The following is a 14,398-nucleotide window of genomic DNA, read 5'->3' as shown; positions in this document are numbered from 1 at the left end:
ATATGAAAATGTTGAAAAGAGTGAAAGTAGAACTTGGCTTTCTTTCTTATTATAGGTGTCAGCATCCGCATCTGACACAATGTTTGATTTAAAATTATTGATTTATTAACAATTCTCTTGTTTCCAGTACATAGATAAATATTAAATGGAAAGTCTTAAGGAGATAGTTATGTGAAGTAACTCTCCATTTTCTAGCTTTCTCATATTTCCCCAAAACTATCTCTTTAATAACAGCCTCCATTAACATGCACTATTTTGTAATGATATAGTGACATAAAAATATGGCTTCCTTGTCCTGATACTTTAAGAGCCTACATCATTTTAGAGCAGCTTTGAATCTCTCTTTGAAAGCACCTTAATGGGAAACTTGTCTTTGTGCTTAGTTTTCACAGATCGGTAAGTGTTAATTCAGCAGCCTCAGAGTGTAAATCCCTATTGCACCTCAAAACAGGACTAACATGGGAGCACAAGACCTTGCAAGCTCTATTATACGTGCAGTACAGCCCACTCTTTTCATCCCTAGCCTGCAAACAACGATAAAATCCAAGGCTGAGAGAGTAACTCAGTGTCCGTGTCTACTGAGTTCTCACGGGCAGTGACAAAGACTTCAGTGCCAGATGGAGCGGTGATGCCCTCAGCAGTAGGAGGAGGGGGAGCAGCGCTGAATACAAGCATCTGGAGAACTTCACTATTTTTAACTCTTCAACAAAATCTCTGAAACTTTTGATACCTCTCAGATGCTGTCAGAGACAACAGCAGATGGATCACTCATTTCATTCGGCACGACATTTTCATGTTTCCACAGAAAGGTGGGCAAAGAGATTACTTTTGTCTCATCCCCCTTCTTACCGTGTAAATGTGTAAACATAACTAAAAAAATCTTGCCAGTGAATAATACTGTAACTTTGAACAAAGACCTTATTACATAGACTGTAATTAATCTGTTCAAAACAAATGTTGTTTTGCTTGTGGAAGTAGACCTGCCCACATATTTCTCAAGTGTGTTAAGGGAGGATGGTTGTGACATATGCCCCCTAGTTCAAAACTACACGATAGTAACTAGTAATCACGCTTTGTATTTATGATTCATGCATCAGCAGAGAAAGAGGGGTTGGAATATGTTTCGTGGCTTACTGTAGGGCTGAGAAAACGTGAACCAAGTCCTGCCTGATATACTTGTGACACATCCCTTAGGGCTGTTTCTTCCCCAGAAACTTCCTATTGTTTCCAAACACGAGTGTTGCCATTTGAAACTTCCCTCACTGTTTTGGAGAAGTATGCCACAGACGCATGTGTCAGCATTCCTCTGTTCCCCTTACCGGGCTTGCTTTAGTCAATAATCTCCTGTTTGCTATTTCAGTAGATTACTTTAAAATACGGAGTGTCCCCATTGCACTCTGAAGACCTCTGTGCTGCACAAATTTTCAGGAGGAAATCCGAATAATTAAAACATAGAACATGCTAAAGAAGAACCAACCAAAACATTAGGATGAGCAAAACCATGCATATAAATGGTTTCCTCCGCGGCCGCACGCTGTTTCTGCCTTGCCCGCGCACAGAAGGGCCTGCTCCCCGGGCACCCGGCTCCAGCGGCGCCCGGCTGCGGGAAGCCGAGGAGCGCCATGGCACCCCGAGCCCCTGGGGAAGCCGAGGAGCGCCATGGCACCCCGAGCCCCTGGGGAAGCCGAGGAGCGCCATGGCACCCCGAGCCCCTGGGGCAGGGGGCCCGGGCCGGCGCCGGGCACCAGGCAGGCCGCGGGACACGGCCGGGCAGCCGCTGTCGGCGGGAGGCGGAGCCGGCCCCGTGCGGCCTTGCGGAGGGGCCGGGGAGGGCGGGCCTGCCCCGCGGGGCGGTGGCTGGGTCTCGGCGCTGCGCCCTCCCTCCCTGCTTCCCGCCTTCCCTCCCGCCCGCAGCCTTCTCCGAGGCGGGGGCTGTGCGAGGTCAGCCCTGTCGAGAGCGCGTCCGTGCGCGGTGCTGCGCCCGCCCCTGAAGAGAGGCCTGGGCCGCGGGGGAGCTCCGGCGGGGCAGGGCCGGAGGAGCGGGAGGGAGGTAATGCGGGCCGGCGGGTACCGGGCAGGGCCAAGCAGCGGCGGGCTGAGGTGAGGTGAGGTGAGGTCTCGGGTCCGAGGCAGCGGAGGTCAGGTTTGAAAGCGTCTCTGCTCCGGCGTCCCAGCTGCTCCCTCTTCCCACCTCTTGCCCCGCGTGTGGCCGCGCTGCGGTGGCAGCGGCCGCGCAGGAGGAAGGTAGCGTTCGGGCCTGCCCGAGGTGTTCCTGTGTAAGCTTTTTTGCCCGTTGCCTCCAGTGAGATTACTGACTTGCACGAAGTTAGGTGGGATTTGCAGGACTGGTAAGGACTTAAATCGTATCAGGTTTAATTTCTTTTGCCTTAAATTCCCTGTGAAGCAAATCGAAAGTCAGCTAAAGGAATTGCAGCATTTCACAGAGTTGGAAAAACTCTGTTTATGGTTTTACTTTGTACACTTGTCATCAGCTTTGGCATCCTCCTGTCACTTGCAGGCATCCCACTTTGGGTTCTGTGCTCTGTTGCATTCTTTACGATTTATAAAAATACCCTTATAATAAAATGTGATGATTGTTTATCTGGAGCAAGCGCTTCACGGTGTCAGGAAGTTAAATCTTACAACACTGTGCTAAAAGTAGAGCAGTGTGTTTGTATGTGAGGAAAGCAAGGTGCAGCCTTGCTCAAGACTTCCCCAGGAAGCCAGTGGAAGGGACAGCTCAAAGCACAGCACCGAGCTCCTGCTGGGCTCGCCCTAAACCACTGCTGTGCAAGTTCTGCTTTGAATTGTGCTTTGTGGGAGAAGTAGTGAGAAAGTTCTGCTAAAAAACTTGCCGTGTCAGTGGATGTGAGTATTGCATCTGAAAATCTTTAAGATGATTTTTGTAGTTAGACAGCACTCAGGCTTGGGAAGAGTGGTTAGCTGGGAGTGGGCTGTGAATGTAAAAGTTACTGGAGCTAAGAGCATTGTTATAAATTAAATTAATGCTTCTGGTGCACAGTTTTGTAACTTGGCTAACTCGTTGTGGCAGAGGTAGTGTGTGCTGCCATGTTTGAGATGGTGTTAATTTAGGTGTTCATTTTTGTACTTTTGGATGCCAGGCTAGCTGCCCTAATTCTCATCTCTGGCTGTTGTTGCCGATACTTTTCTGCATGTGTGCTGTGCTGTTAGCTGTGGGAGTCCTCTCGCTAATGCTTAAGTGCTCTTGTGCAGCCTCTTCTCTGTTCTCTAAGTTTATATGCCTACACTAAAGTGTAAACCAGGAAATTTTATATAAATGTGGGGTTTTAGTCAAGCTAGTTGTTAAAAGCAAAAAAAGAAAATAAGGGAGAATACAGGTAACTAATTGCTAGTATCCAAAAGAAGGATATGCTATATTGGTAGCCCCCTCAAGATGGTATATTAGAATGCAAATTATAGTAAATGTGTTAAAGATTTCATCACTATTTATTACAAGTTCTCTCTAGTCCTTGATAAGCAGGTCATTTTGATACCAGCATTGAACAATGCTAACATAGCTGAAAGTGACCTTGTCCTGACTCAGTTACTAACACACACAAAAGTGCTGTGCATTCGTATCCAGGTATAGTAAACCAAGAGTCATCCCAAAGCCATTCTTATTCTTTGGAATTTTATCTGTAGTGAAAATGAGTCGATAGCCTAGTTTCAAATAATGTTTTTATGTATCTGTGCATGTTTCATTTTGAGGTTATAAGTTTTCTTCATTATGAAGTCTTTTGGAACATTATAACTGAAGGCGCCCTGCTGGACCTGTTGTTTGCGAACAGAGAAGGACTTGTGTGTGATGTGATGTTTGGAGGCTGTCTTGGGCGTAGCAATCATGAAATAATAGAGTTTTTGATTCTTGGAGAAGTCAGGAGGGGGGTCAGCAGAACTGCTACCTTGGATTTCTGGAGAGCAGACTCTTTGCCCTGTTTAGGAGACTGGTTGACAGAGTCCCCTGGGAGGCAGTCCTGAAGGACAAAGGAGTCCAGGAAGGCTGGACATTCTTCAAGAAGGAAATCTTAAAGGTGCAGGAGCAGGCCGTCCCCATGTGCTGAAAGGCAAGCCAGCAGGGAAGAAGACCAGCCTAGCTGAAGAGAGCTTTGGCTGGAACTCAGGAAAAAAGGAGAGTTTATGACCTTTGGGAGAAGGGGCAGGCCACTCAGGAGGACTGCAAGGATGTCGAGAGGTTATGCAGGGAGAAAATTAGAAGGACCAAAGCACAACTAGAACTTAATCTGGCTACTGCCGTAGAAGACAATAAAAAATGTTTCTATAAATACATGAGCAACAAAAGGAGGGCTAAGGAGAATCTCCATCCTTTATTGGATGTGGGGGGAAAACACAGTGACAAAGGACGAGGAAAAGGCTGAGGTACTTAATGCCTTCTTTGCCTCAGTCTTTAATAGTAAGACCAGTTGTTCTCTGGGTACCCAGCCCCCTGAGCTGGAAGACAGGGATGGGGAGCAGAATGAAGCCCCCATAATCCAAGGGGAAATGGTTAGTGACCTGCTACCCCACTTAGACACACACAAGTCCATGGGGCCAGATGGGATCCACCCAAGGGTACTGAGGGAGCTGGCAGAACTGCTCTCCAAGCCACTGTCAATCCTCTACCAGCAGTCCTGGCTAACCAAGGAGGTCCCCGCTGACTGGAGGTTAGCAAATGTGCCGCCCATCTGCAAGAAGGGCTGGAAGGAGGATCCAGGGAACAACAGGCCTGTCGGTCTGACCTCGGAGCCAGGGAAGGTTATGGAGCAGATCACCTTGAGTGCCATCATGCGGCATGCACAGGACAACCAGGTGATCAGGCCCAGTCAGCATGGGTTTATGAAAGGCAGGTCCTGCTTGACCAACCTGATCTCCTTCTATGACAAGGTGACCCGCCTAGTGGATGAGGGAAAGGCTGTGGATGTTGTCCATCTAGACTTCAGTAAAGCCTTTGACACCATTTTCCACAGCATTCTCCTGGAGAAACTGGCTGCTCATGGCTTGGACGGGCGTACGGTTTGCTGGGTAAAAAACTGGCTGGATGGCTGGGCCCAAAGAGTGGTGGTGAATGGAGTTAAATCCAGTTGGCGGCCGGTCACCAGTGGCGTTCCCCAGGGCTTGGTATGGGGGCCAGTTCTGTTTAATATCTTTATCAATGATCTGGATGAAGGGATTGAGTGCACCCTCAGTAAGTTTGCAGATGACACCAAGTTGGGCAGGAGTGTTGATCTGCTTGAGGGGAGGAAGGCTCTGCAGAGGGATCTGGGCAGGCTGGACCCATGGGCCGAGGCCAACTGTATGAGGTTCAACAAGGCCAAGTGCCAGGTCCTGCACTTGGGTCACAGCAACCCCATGCAACGCTACAGGCTTGGGGAAGAGTGGCTGGAAAGCTGCCAGGCAGAAAAGGACCTGGGGGTGTTGGTTGACAGCCAGCTGAATATGAGCCATCAGTGTGCCCAGGTGGCCAAGAAAGCCAATGGCATCCTGGCTTGTATCAAAAATAGTGTGGCCAGCAGGAGTAGGGAAGCGATTGTCCCCCTGTACTCGGCACTGGTGAGGCCAAACCTCGAAGACTGTGTTCAGTTTTGGGCCCCTCACTACAAGAGAGACATTGAGGGGCTGGAGCTTGTCCAGAGAAGGGCAACGAAGCTGGTGAAGGGTCTAGAGCACAAGTCTGATGAGGAGCGGCTGAGGCAACTGGGGTTGTTTAGCCTGGAGAAAAGGAGGCTGAGGGGAGACCTTATTGCTCTCTACAACTACCTGAAAGGAGGCTGTAGAGAGGTGGGGGTCAGTCTCTTCTCCCAAGTAACAAACCATAGGAGAAGAGGAAATGGCCTCAAGTTGCGCCAGGGGAGGTTTAAATCGGATATTAGGAAAAATTTCATCACTGAAAGGGTTATCAAGCATTGGACCAGGCTGCGCAGGGAAGTGGTTGAGTCCCCGTCCCTGGAGGTATTTAAAAGATGTTTGGATGAGGTGCTTAGGGACATGGTGTAGTGGTGCAGTTGGCAGTGCTAGGTTAACGGTTGGACTTGATGATCTTAAAGGTCTTTTCCAACCTAAACGATTCTGTGATTCTATGACTTTTTTATAAGTAACTTTCATAATATGAAATCCCTGTTTCTTCTTAGTACAGTAGAATTGGTGTAAGATTTGTTAATCACTTCTTTCTTGTATTTGTGGAATTAGTAATCCGGTGTAATTTTTAGTAAACAGAAGTAATTTTTATTAAAATTGGATGTACTTCATACAGCTTAGTTGTTAATACAGTTTTAATTTGGATGTGTATTTCCTCAAATGTGCATCATTTGGTGCTTTTCAGGTGAGACTGACGCACTTTTCACCTCCCATGATCAATGTCACAGATGAATAGAAGGTCAACTTGAGTGAATCACTCAGTCTATCATGATAGTGTCATGACAGCTGCAATACTGGCTTCCAAGCAAAAACCTTAGAGTTTATGTATTGTTTATCAGTGGAAAAAATGTGGTTTGTTATGTAAAAGTTACAGATTGGGGCCTTTCGGATCTGCTCACTGTCATTATTGTCCCTACGTTCCAGTTCCAGGGTGTAGAGCAATATGCAGAATAAAACTGTACATTCCACTTCTCTGATAGCAGGATTTTTTGAAGCCTGCCTCTGTTTCTGGTCATTATTTCATCAAACTTAAGAGTCCAATGAGTAAGAGAGATTATTGCCTTTATGCTTTTTTGTAACTTAGTCACTGGAAAAAAAAAGTTTCTTTGTGCCTGCCATCTTAAGTCATACCAGTTTGCAAAAGAAATGCCATGATGTTTACTGGCTTATTTTTCTTCCATAATCTACTTCTTTAAGATGTTTTTCCCAGACCCTTGTACAGTGCAGCTTTTTATGGTGATGGTGTGTGACGTTATTGTCTTGTAACTGTACTTTCTGCTCTCTGAAGAAATATGCTTTTTATAGGTAGGGCAGAATCTTACGTGAAGACTCCTTACATCTCTCAGTGGTCTATCTTGGGTAGATAGTTTATCATGCAGAAAAATAATCTTGTTTGGTTGGTTATCAGTTGAAAATAACAGTAGATGAAGTCATAAACAGGTCTATAAGGTTGAATCTCACATCATTAATTCCTACTGTTCAAGTGATGAGACTTGAGATCACTTTAAATGCAGAACTCTTGGGGAAATTGGATGCCTGGCAGTTAATTAGTTATTTGTGATTATTTTGTACATGATGTGAATATATCAATTTCTTTAATACAAGATGTATGTCTTGCTTTAGCTAGCTTTTGATAAAGATTATTTCTACATTATTGACTGCTTTTGTAGACAAATAGCACACTCCAAATTATTTGAAATTTTTTTGTGCTTATCTTATCTGGTGAGTGAAAATCCTTCCAGCCTTTTCTAGGAAGCTAGATCGGAAAATTAACAGCTGCCAACTAAAATTTATCTAGTAATATCTCCTATTAGGCCAAGCTGTTTACCTTGACAATATGTCCATTACGAATTAGAGAGACATTAACATATGAAATAGATGAATAGCGTAAAGGCTGTAGTTTCTTCACAATTTAGCAAAACCCTGTAATAAATCTAGCTGGTTAACTGTTACAGCTGTTGCCTAAACCCCTCACCAGTTTTGAAATCTCCACCCATTTTGCAAGCTGGGAGGCTGCCTCCTGCGTACATCAGCTCTGCCACGGCGTTTGCAGAACTGCGGAGTAGGGGTTCTGGGGAGGCCTGCAGGCTGGGTCCAGAGCCACGCAATAATGGTGGGAAAATGGACTCTAGTTTATAATGAGCCGCGGATCAGAATCACACCAAATTTCCTAAAGTTAGCCTTAATGGCTGAATCAGCAATATCTTTACTGGTGTCAAAACAGGCTTTATTTGACTGTTATAAGAAAGGATTAATTTTAAAACCTTCATAGAAAAAAGAATATGACTTGTGTAGTCAGTGATCTTAGAAGGGGCACACAGGTTACACGCAGTGTCTTGTAGTGCTTTTTTTAGGGTTCTCAAAATGAGAAAGTTAGAAAGTAGGTTTGGTGAGGCGTTAATAATTGCATGTAAATACATGCAAGTACATTTATTTCAGGCATCTAGGAGATAGCATTTGAAATGCTGTGAAATGGCTGGTGGATACAGGAGGCAGCTGGGGTCAAGTGAAAGTCCTCCTGTTGGTGAAAGTTAAGTTGATTTGGTTTTTTTTCCTCCCCTGATTTCTAGGGTTCACAGGGTAGTAGGCAAATCGTGCATGGTTTTGTAGAGGCTGTCTCAGGTTTATAACAAGAACAGAAACTAATCTGGTTTTAGCAGCAATTTTTTTAACATCAGTTTAGTAGTTGATTGGCATTTAGAGAGAATTTCGTCCTGGGGCATCATACTTCACTTCCAGTGAGTTTCTAATATCAGCCTTGGTCAATCCAACATGAATATTCAAGTTAAGTTCAAAGTTTCTTTAATTAATCACTTTGGGCATTTGAGCTGACCACAAGTAGAGTCTTACATTACGTAAAGTATGGTTGCATAGAAGATTTATGTATCTCTATTTATTGGAAAGTGGCTCTATTGAGACTGTGTGCAAGTAAAGAAAAAAAAGGAAACCGTCATCTCATCCTTGATGCCATTAGTTTATGAAAATTAGCATACAAGCTGGGGAATCAGGCACAGCTTTGAAAGAGATCCTCATTTTACCTGTGGTTGTAAATCTAGAGTTGATATTACCTGCTGTTTCTGAGGTAGTTGTGTTTTTCTGCATGTTAACACTTGCAATTTAGTGCATTGGATAAGTAACAGATTTCTTCTTTTAACACCTTTTTATAGCTATTTGCTTAACAAAATGAAGCCTGCAAAGCTGCATTATTGGTTCCTGGGTTGGTTTTCTATGGCATTATGTTGTTGGTGTACTTCAGATAAATTCACTCAAAGGTAAGTTATGCTTTAAAAAGAAATCTGACAGTTCTTTCTTAAGTGCATAGCAGAATAGTTTAACTTCTAATGAGTGTAAATTTTCTTATTTTATTATGTGCTGGTTTTGATGTGTTATTCTTCTTTTAGGTGACTGGTAAAATGAGGCATCTAAATTAAGTGGAGGAGTGGGGGTCAGGCCTAAGAAAAGCTTTACGTTTATTAATGTGTCGGCAAGAAAAAAGAGGGAAACTTAAATTACATTAATTGCACTTAAAAACTTTGCAATCTTGCATTAGAGGAATCATTTAGACTTGTGATGTAGTAATGGCAAAAATGAGAAATAATTTTGGAACCTATAACAAAAAACTGGAATCATCCCTGTGGTGTGAATTGCACCAACTGGTACACTGTGTACCTTTTGGGTTTTTTCCCCCCTATATTCTCAGTTCCAAAAATTTTAAATTCCTTTTCATACAGCATCCCACGTGGGCTGTATCAATGCTGCGCAGCCTTTTGGTGGTTGTTGCACTTGGCAAAATCTGAGCTTGAATACCATGGGGGGACCCACGCCCCAGATGACACCCTTCTGTGGTAAAAGCTCAAATTCCTATTGCATTATATTAGGAAATAGACTTTTCTCCTTCCTTTCAATGTTTTGGCAAGAGAATGGTTAAGGGTGCTCAGTTCAGTGCTGAACTCCATATAATGGCTACATTGCACCTGGCTGGTAGCTTAGACACTATGCTGAGGTTTCTTGAATCCCCAGGACTTGGGCTATGGCCTGGCCATCTTGGTGGCAGAGGCAGCTCTAGAGGCACAGTGCTGAACTGCACAGAGCAGGATAACTTGGGTCAAAAAAAGAAGAGGTATCCCTGAAGCTGGATAGGCATTGAAAATGGCTTTCCTTGGATTCCGATTGTGAGCTTAAGTTTCTAAAACTTGCTCTATTTAATAACCAAAATTTTCTGACCTATACTTAGCCAAAAGGTGTGTTCTAGGAGAACTTTTTTTGGCACGATTGTCGTTGCAGAAGTTCAGCTGCTATTTCAAATACAGATGAAAGGTGGTATTTTTCTAAGCAAGGATTTTTTTAAAGCAAGGAAACTAACTGCTCTACAATATTGAGGAAGTCTTCTATTCAGGTTTCCACAGCAGCAGTAAAGACCAGTTAGAAGTGTTAATAGTTTTCATTGTGGCTATGCCTGATTTCTTCCAGAGCTATTCTGCTAAATTATTTAAAAAACACAGATACATGTGAATACTTAACAGAAAATGTGGCCATCACAAACTAGCAAAAGTAGAGGGAAAAATTGAGAACTGATGTAACATGGGAGCATCCCTACTTCCTCAGGTTGAGAAGAATTAGCTTTCTCTCTTTTTTTTTTTTTTTTTTTTTAAATCTATAACCTCTGGCAAGCACTAATGAAGGACATGTAGCTATTGGCTTCCAGAGAATAACAATTTATTTTGACAGTACTGCACATAGTGCTGTCAGTTTGAACAATTTACAGTTCTGTTTTTGTTGATTTTCCCACTAGCTCTTCTATTTAATCACTTAGTGTGGTTGCTTAATAGCTAAGTATATCTGCTGTAGTGTCTGAAGCAACAGGTTTTTTATCTCCTTCTAGTTTATCCAGAATAGATCTGCTCCAAACTGTTGGAAAATGCCTCAGTAGTAGTGGTAAAGACATGATATAGGCTTCCAACATTTTTTGTACAAAATTTTAAAGCTTTTTTTTTGTTTTCCTCTGCATAGGAGTACGATAGTACTGATGCCTCCATGAGTTATAGATCTCTTTATTCTAAGAGGCTTTGAAACACAAGTGCATTTGTAAAATATGGGATATTCCTTCTTTAGTTCTTCCTTACGTAACCTTAAGACTGTGTCACAGTTTGATTATTTGTTAAATGTTTAAAAATTACTTAATTTATAGTAAGCATTTTAAAAATGTAGTATTTGAATTATATGTCTATAAAATTATAAAGTCAGCATTTTTGAGATTTATGGTTTTTACTTTAATTTTTATTCTGAATTTTTTTTTTTTTATCTGAAAGGTTGGAGACACTTGCAAGATACAATTGCATCTCCTGCAGTGTCAACTGCATTGCTTGTGGCTGTTTGTAGTCTTTCTCTTTTAGAAGAGTAGTTACAGTTCCAAGAATGTTGTATACTTTTTTTTTCAGCTAATATATCAATCAAGAAGAATTAGAAGATTCTTAACATCCTAAACAAAAATACCTTTTTTTATTATTATTATTGTTGTAAAAGCTTGCCAGTAAGCACTCTCCTAAATATAAAACAGAACAACATGTTTCTTCCATATTTAAGAAATAGAAAGCATATGGAGATAGGATGCCAGGACTGGCATTTGTTTAACAATGGGGGGTATTAGCAGGCTTCTAAATACGTTGTTTCTATGTGATTTGTTAGTTTGGTCCTGCTGTGTTTGGAATTCTCAAATATTGCGATAGAAGCCATAAACAACAACCAGCTCTAAAATCAATGCATTATACTAGTAAGCATTATGCTGCTGGCTGAAGGTGTTGCTTGTTTTAAAATGCTTGAGGAAAAATAGATTTGTTTCTCTTTCTCCAGTGACAACCACCCTCATACCTGGAAAAAGCTGTATCTTGCTCATCATTGGCCAGTGACTGTCTGTAAGGTGAGATTTTTGTGTTTTGTTCTCTTTTATCCTTACAAAGGTAGCCTTGGACAATGAATGTTTGAAAACAGAATGAACAAAGCCCATCAAGCATTTAATCTTGCTTATGCCCTTATATCTTTATGAAGGCTTTCACTGATCTTGGTGCAACTCTTTCTACTTCCTCTGCACTCCAGAATAGCAGTAAACAAGACAGGATTGTGGTGTGTTACAGATATAGTAGTGTCACGGTTTAACCCCAGCCAGCAACTAAGCACCACACAGCTGCTCACTCGCTCCCCCCTGGTGTGATGGGGGAGAGAATTGGAAAAGTGAGAAAACTCATGTGTTGAGATAAAGACAGTTTAATAGGTAAAGCAAAAGCTGCACACACAAGCAAGGCAAGACAAGGAATTCATTCACTCCTTCCCATCGGCAGGCTGGTGTTCAGCCATCTCCAGGAAAGCAGGGCTCCATCATGCATAATGGTTACTTGGGAAGACAAACGCCATCACTCCGTACATCCCCCCTTCCTTCTTCTTCCCCAGCTTTATATACTGAGCATTATGTCATATGGTATGGAATAGCCCTGTCGTCAGTTGAGGTCAGCTGTCCCAGCTGTGTCCCCCCAGCTTCTTGTGCACCTGGCAGAGCATGGGAAGCTGAAAAGTCCTTGATTTAGTATAAGCACTACTTAGCAACAACTAAAACATCCCTGTATTATCAACACTGTTTTCAGCACAAACCCAAAACATAGCCCCATACTAGCTACTATAAAGAAAATTAACTCTATCCCAGCCAAAACCAGCACAAGTAGTCAATGTAGGACGTACTGTACGCTAAGCCTTAATTGCTTGTTACATATTTTGTGATGTTTTGTTAGTCGTAAACTTAATCCTGGACTTTCACCAGACTCTGTAAGGAGACTTGCCTGCCTTGTCTAACTGAAGGCAGCAGATTAGTACTTGAACTGTCTGCTGTACAAGAAGTTTTAGCTTTGTAATGTTGGCTCCAGCGTTTCAATGATAAGTCATCAAATATGGATTCAGTCAGGAAAAAGAGAGCTGTAAAGATGTTATGGCAGGTATCTCTGAGCATTTCTGTATTTGAGGGTGGGAACCAAAAATGAACCCAACCTTCCCACATATGTCTGTCAAAAGCACAGGTAAGAGGTGTACTACTTAAGTCTCTTTTGCTATTAAATACCTACTACCATCTGGTAAGTAGAACATTTTTCCTATGCTGGAAATACTCGAAGGCCTCTTCTCATACAGCTAAGTTAAAAATATGCTATACTTCAAAATGGAAGATGTAATCAGATTTACAGGTGAAGAACCCTGTGGATAATAGAGAAGCTTCAGTTTCAGGCAAATGTCTCTGGAGCCAAAAAGGTCCCAATTCTGAGAGACTTATGTTTCTTTATTACAATATTAGAGTCTTATTTTTTGTGCTTAAGGTACTTTTTTATTTTTTATTCCTATTTCTGGAAATACATATAAAAGCAGTAGGAGCAAAAGTCACATACTGCCTACATTTCTGAGGAAAAGTAATGTACTTTGCACTAGTTAAATGTGGAGGGGAAGTATCAATAACAAAACTCAGATGTGCATGACTAACTGAGACCAAGGAGTGGCCACTGTTCTGTTCTTTGTTTGTTTGCCTGTTTTTGAGGGGCAATAAGGGCAGATTTGATGCAATTTGTGTCTGATTTTCTGTTAAATAAACACCACTGTTACTGACTTCAAGCAGAGATGTTGGTGTTCAGGAGTTTGTAGTGCCTGGCAGATGTGGGCGTTCAGAGTCAGTAGCAGTGCAAACCCCTGCTTACATTAATGAAATGCAAACAATTAAAAAAAAACACAAAACAAAACCAAAAAAAACCCACAAACCAACCAACCAACCAAAAAAACCCCTACCAACCAGTTTTCCCACTGTATATTCATGGTGGCTTCTACCCTTAATTCTAGGGTAGTGCTATTGGTAAATTGGCAAATAACCTTTATAAACTTACAGTGAAATTGTAATGAATAATTGAAGATACTAAGCATCAGAAAATGTAGGCTTTCTTACACTTTTTTGATTCCTTATGATCTTCTGTAGTAAGAGGTGGACAGAAGCATTCCAAAGGAGTGAAGAAAAAGTGAAATTAAAATAATATTAAGTGACTTTTTGCCCAGTTTCACATCACTGAGTCATACGAAGAAACAGAATCTCAACTGTACTCCTGTAACAGCTTTATTTTTGCTAACGTTAACGTAAGAGGAGTTCCCAAATTCAACTGTGGGCTTTTTTTAAGTATGTAGATTTTTCTGCACATTCAGTGTATTTATATATGATTGCTATGTTATTTCAGGGAGGAAATATTTTTAATGTCATTCTTCAGTTTAAAACTGTTGACATGATGTTGAAAGGAAAAATAGTTGGGTGAAGGAAACTGCAAAGCTCATTATATCATTTATGGAAAAAACCTTTGAGACATTACTTTGTGCAAGTACTTATTAGTTTATGCTTCCTATATAAAGGAACCTGATTATAGACTACTTTGCTACATACTGTGTTCTTGATGTGTGTGTGGATAGCCTACATCATAATTCCTGCCTGTTTTGCATATCTGTGTTCAAAATGTTTTTCAGGCTTTTGAAGGTCCAAACGGCCTTTTTTAAAATTTAATGGGCACAGTTCAGCATGCAGAAATTTGAGAATACATATCTCCAAGCTGTTCCTGTGCTTTAAACTGTATGTGTTCAGCTGGTGCTTTTTAATACTGAGTGTGATCAGCACAATTAGTAACTGAAACTGGAAAGTAAGTGTTTTGTAATAATATCTTCTAAACTAACCCATTAAAATAAA

At 41.9% G+C, this 14,398-nt stretch overlaps 1 protein-coding gene across 4 annotated transcripts in view; it reads left to right on the top strand.

Moving 5' to 3' along the window:
• The first annotated feature begins 1,823 nt into the window (after window positions 1-1,823).
• Window positions 1,824-14,398, top strand: part of RNASET2 (ribonuclease T2) — a 31,398-nt gene continuing 18,823 nt past the window's right edge. Inside the window, exons 1-3 of one of the 4 annotated variants that reach the window (XM_072856244.1) lie at window positions 1,824-1,941; window positions 8,820-8,924; window positions 11,503-11,569. In XM_072856244.1, coding sequence (XP_072712345.1) covers window positions 8,836-8,924; window positions 11,503-11,569 — 156 coding nt within the window. In that variant the 5' untranslated portion in view covers window positions 1,824-1,941; window positions 8,820-8,835. The other 3 variants (XM_072856242.1, XM_072856245.1, XM_072856246.1) reach the window with 3 other exon arrangements.

Source organism: Ciconia boyciana, chromosome 3 (assembly GCF_034638445.1).
Source record: "Ciconia boyciana chromosome 3, ASM3463844v1, whole genome shotgun sequence".
In the NCBI taxonomy this organism is placed as follows: domain Eukaryota; kingdom Metazoa; phylum Chordata; class Aves; order Ciconiiformes; family Ciconiidae; genus Ciconia; species Ciconia boyciana.
The sequence above is the reverse complement of the archived record's forward strand: the minus strand, read 5'-3'. Positions and strand labels throughout refer to the sequence as shown.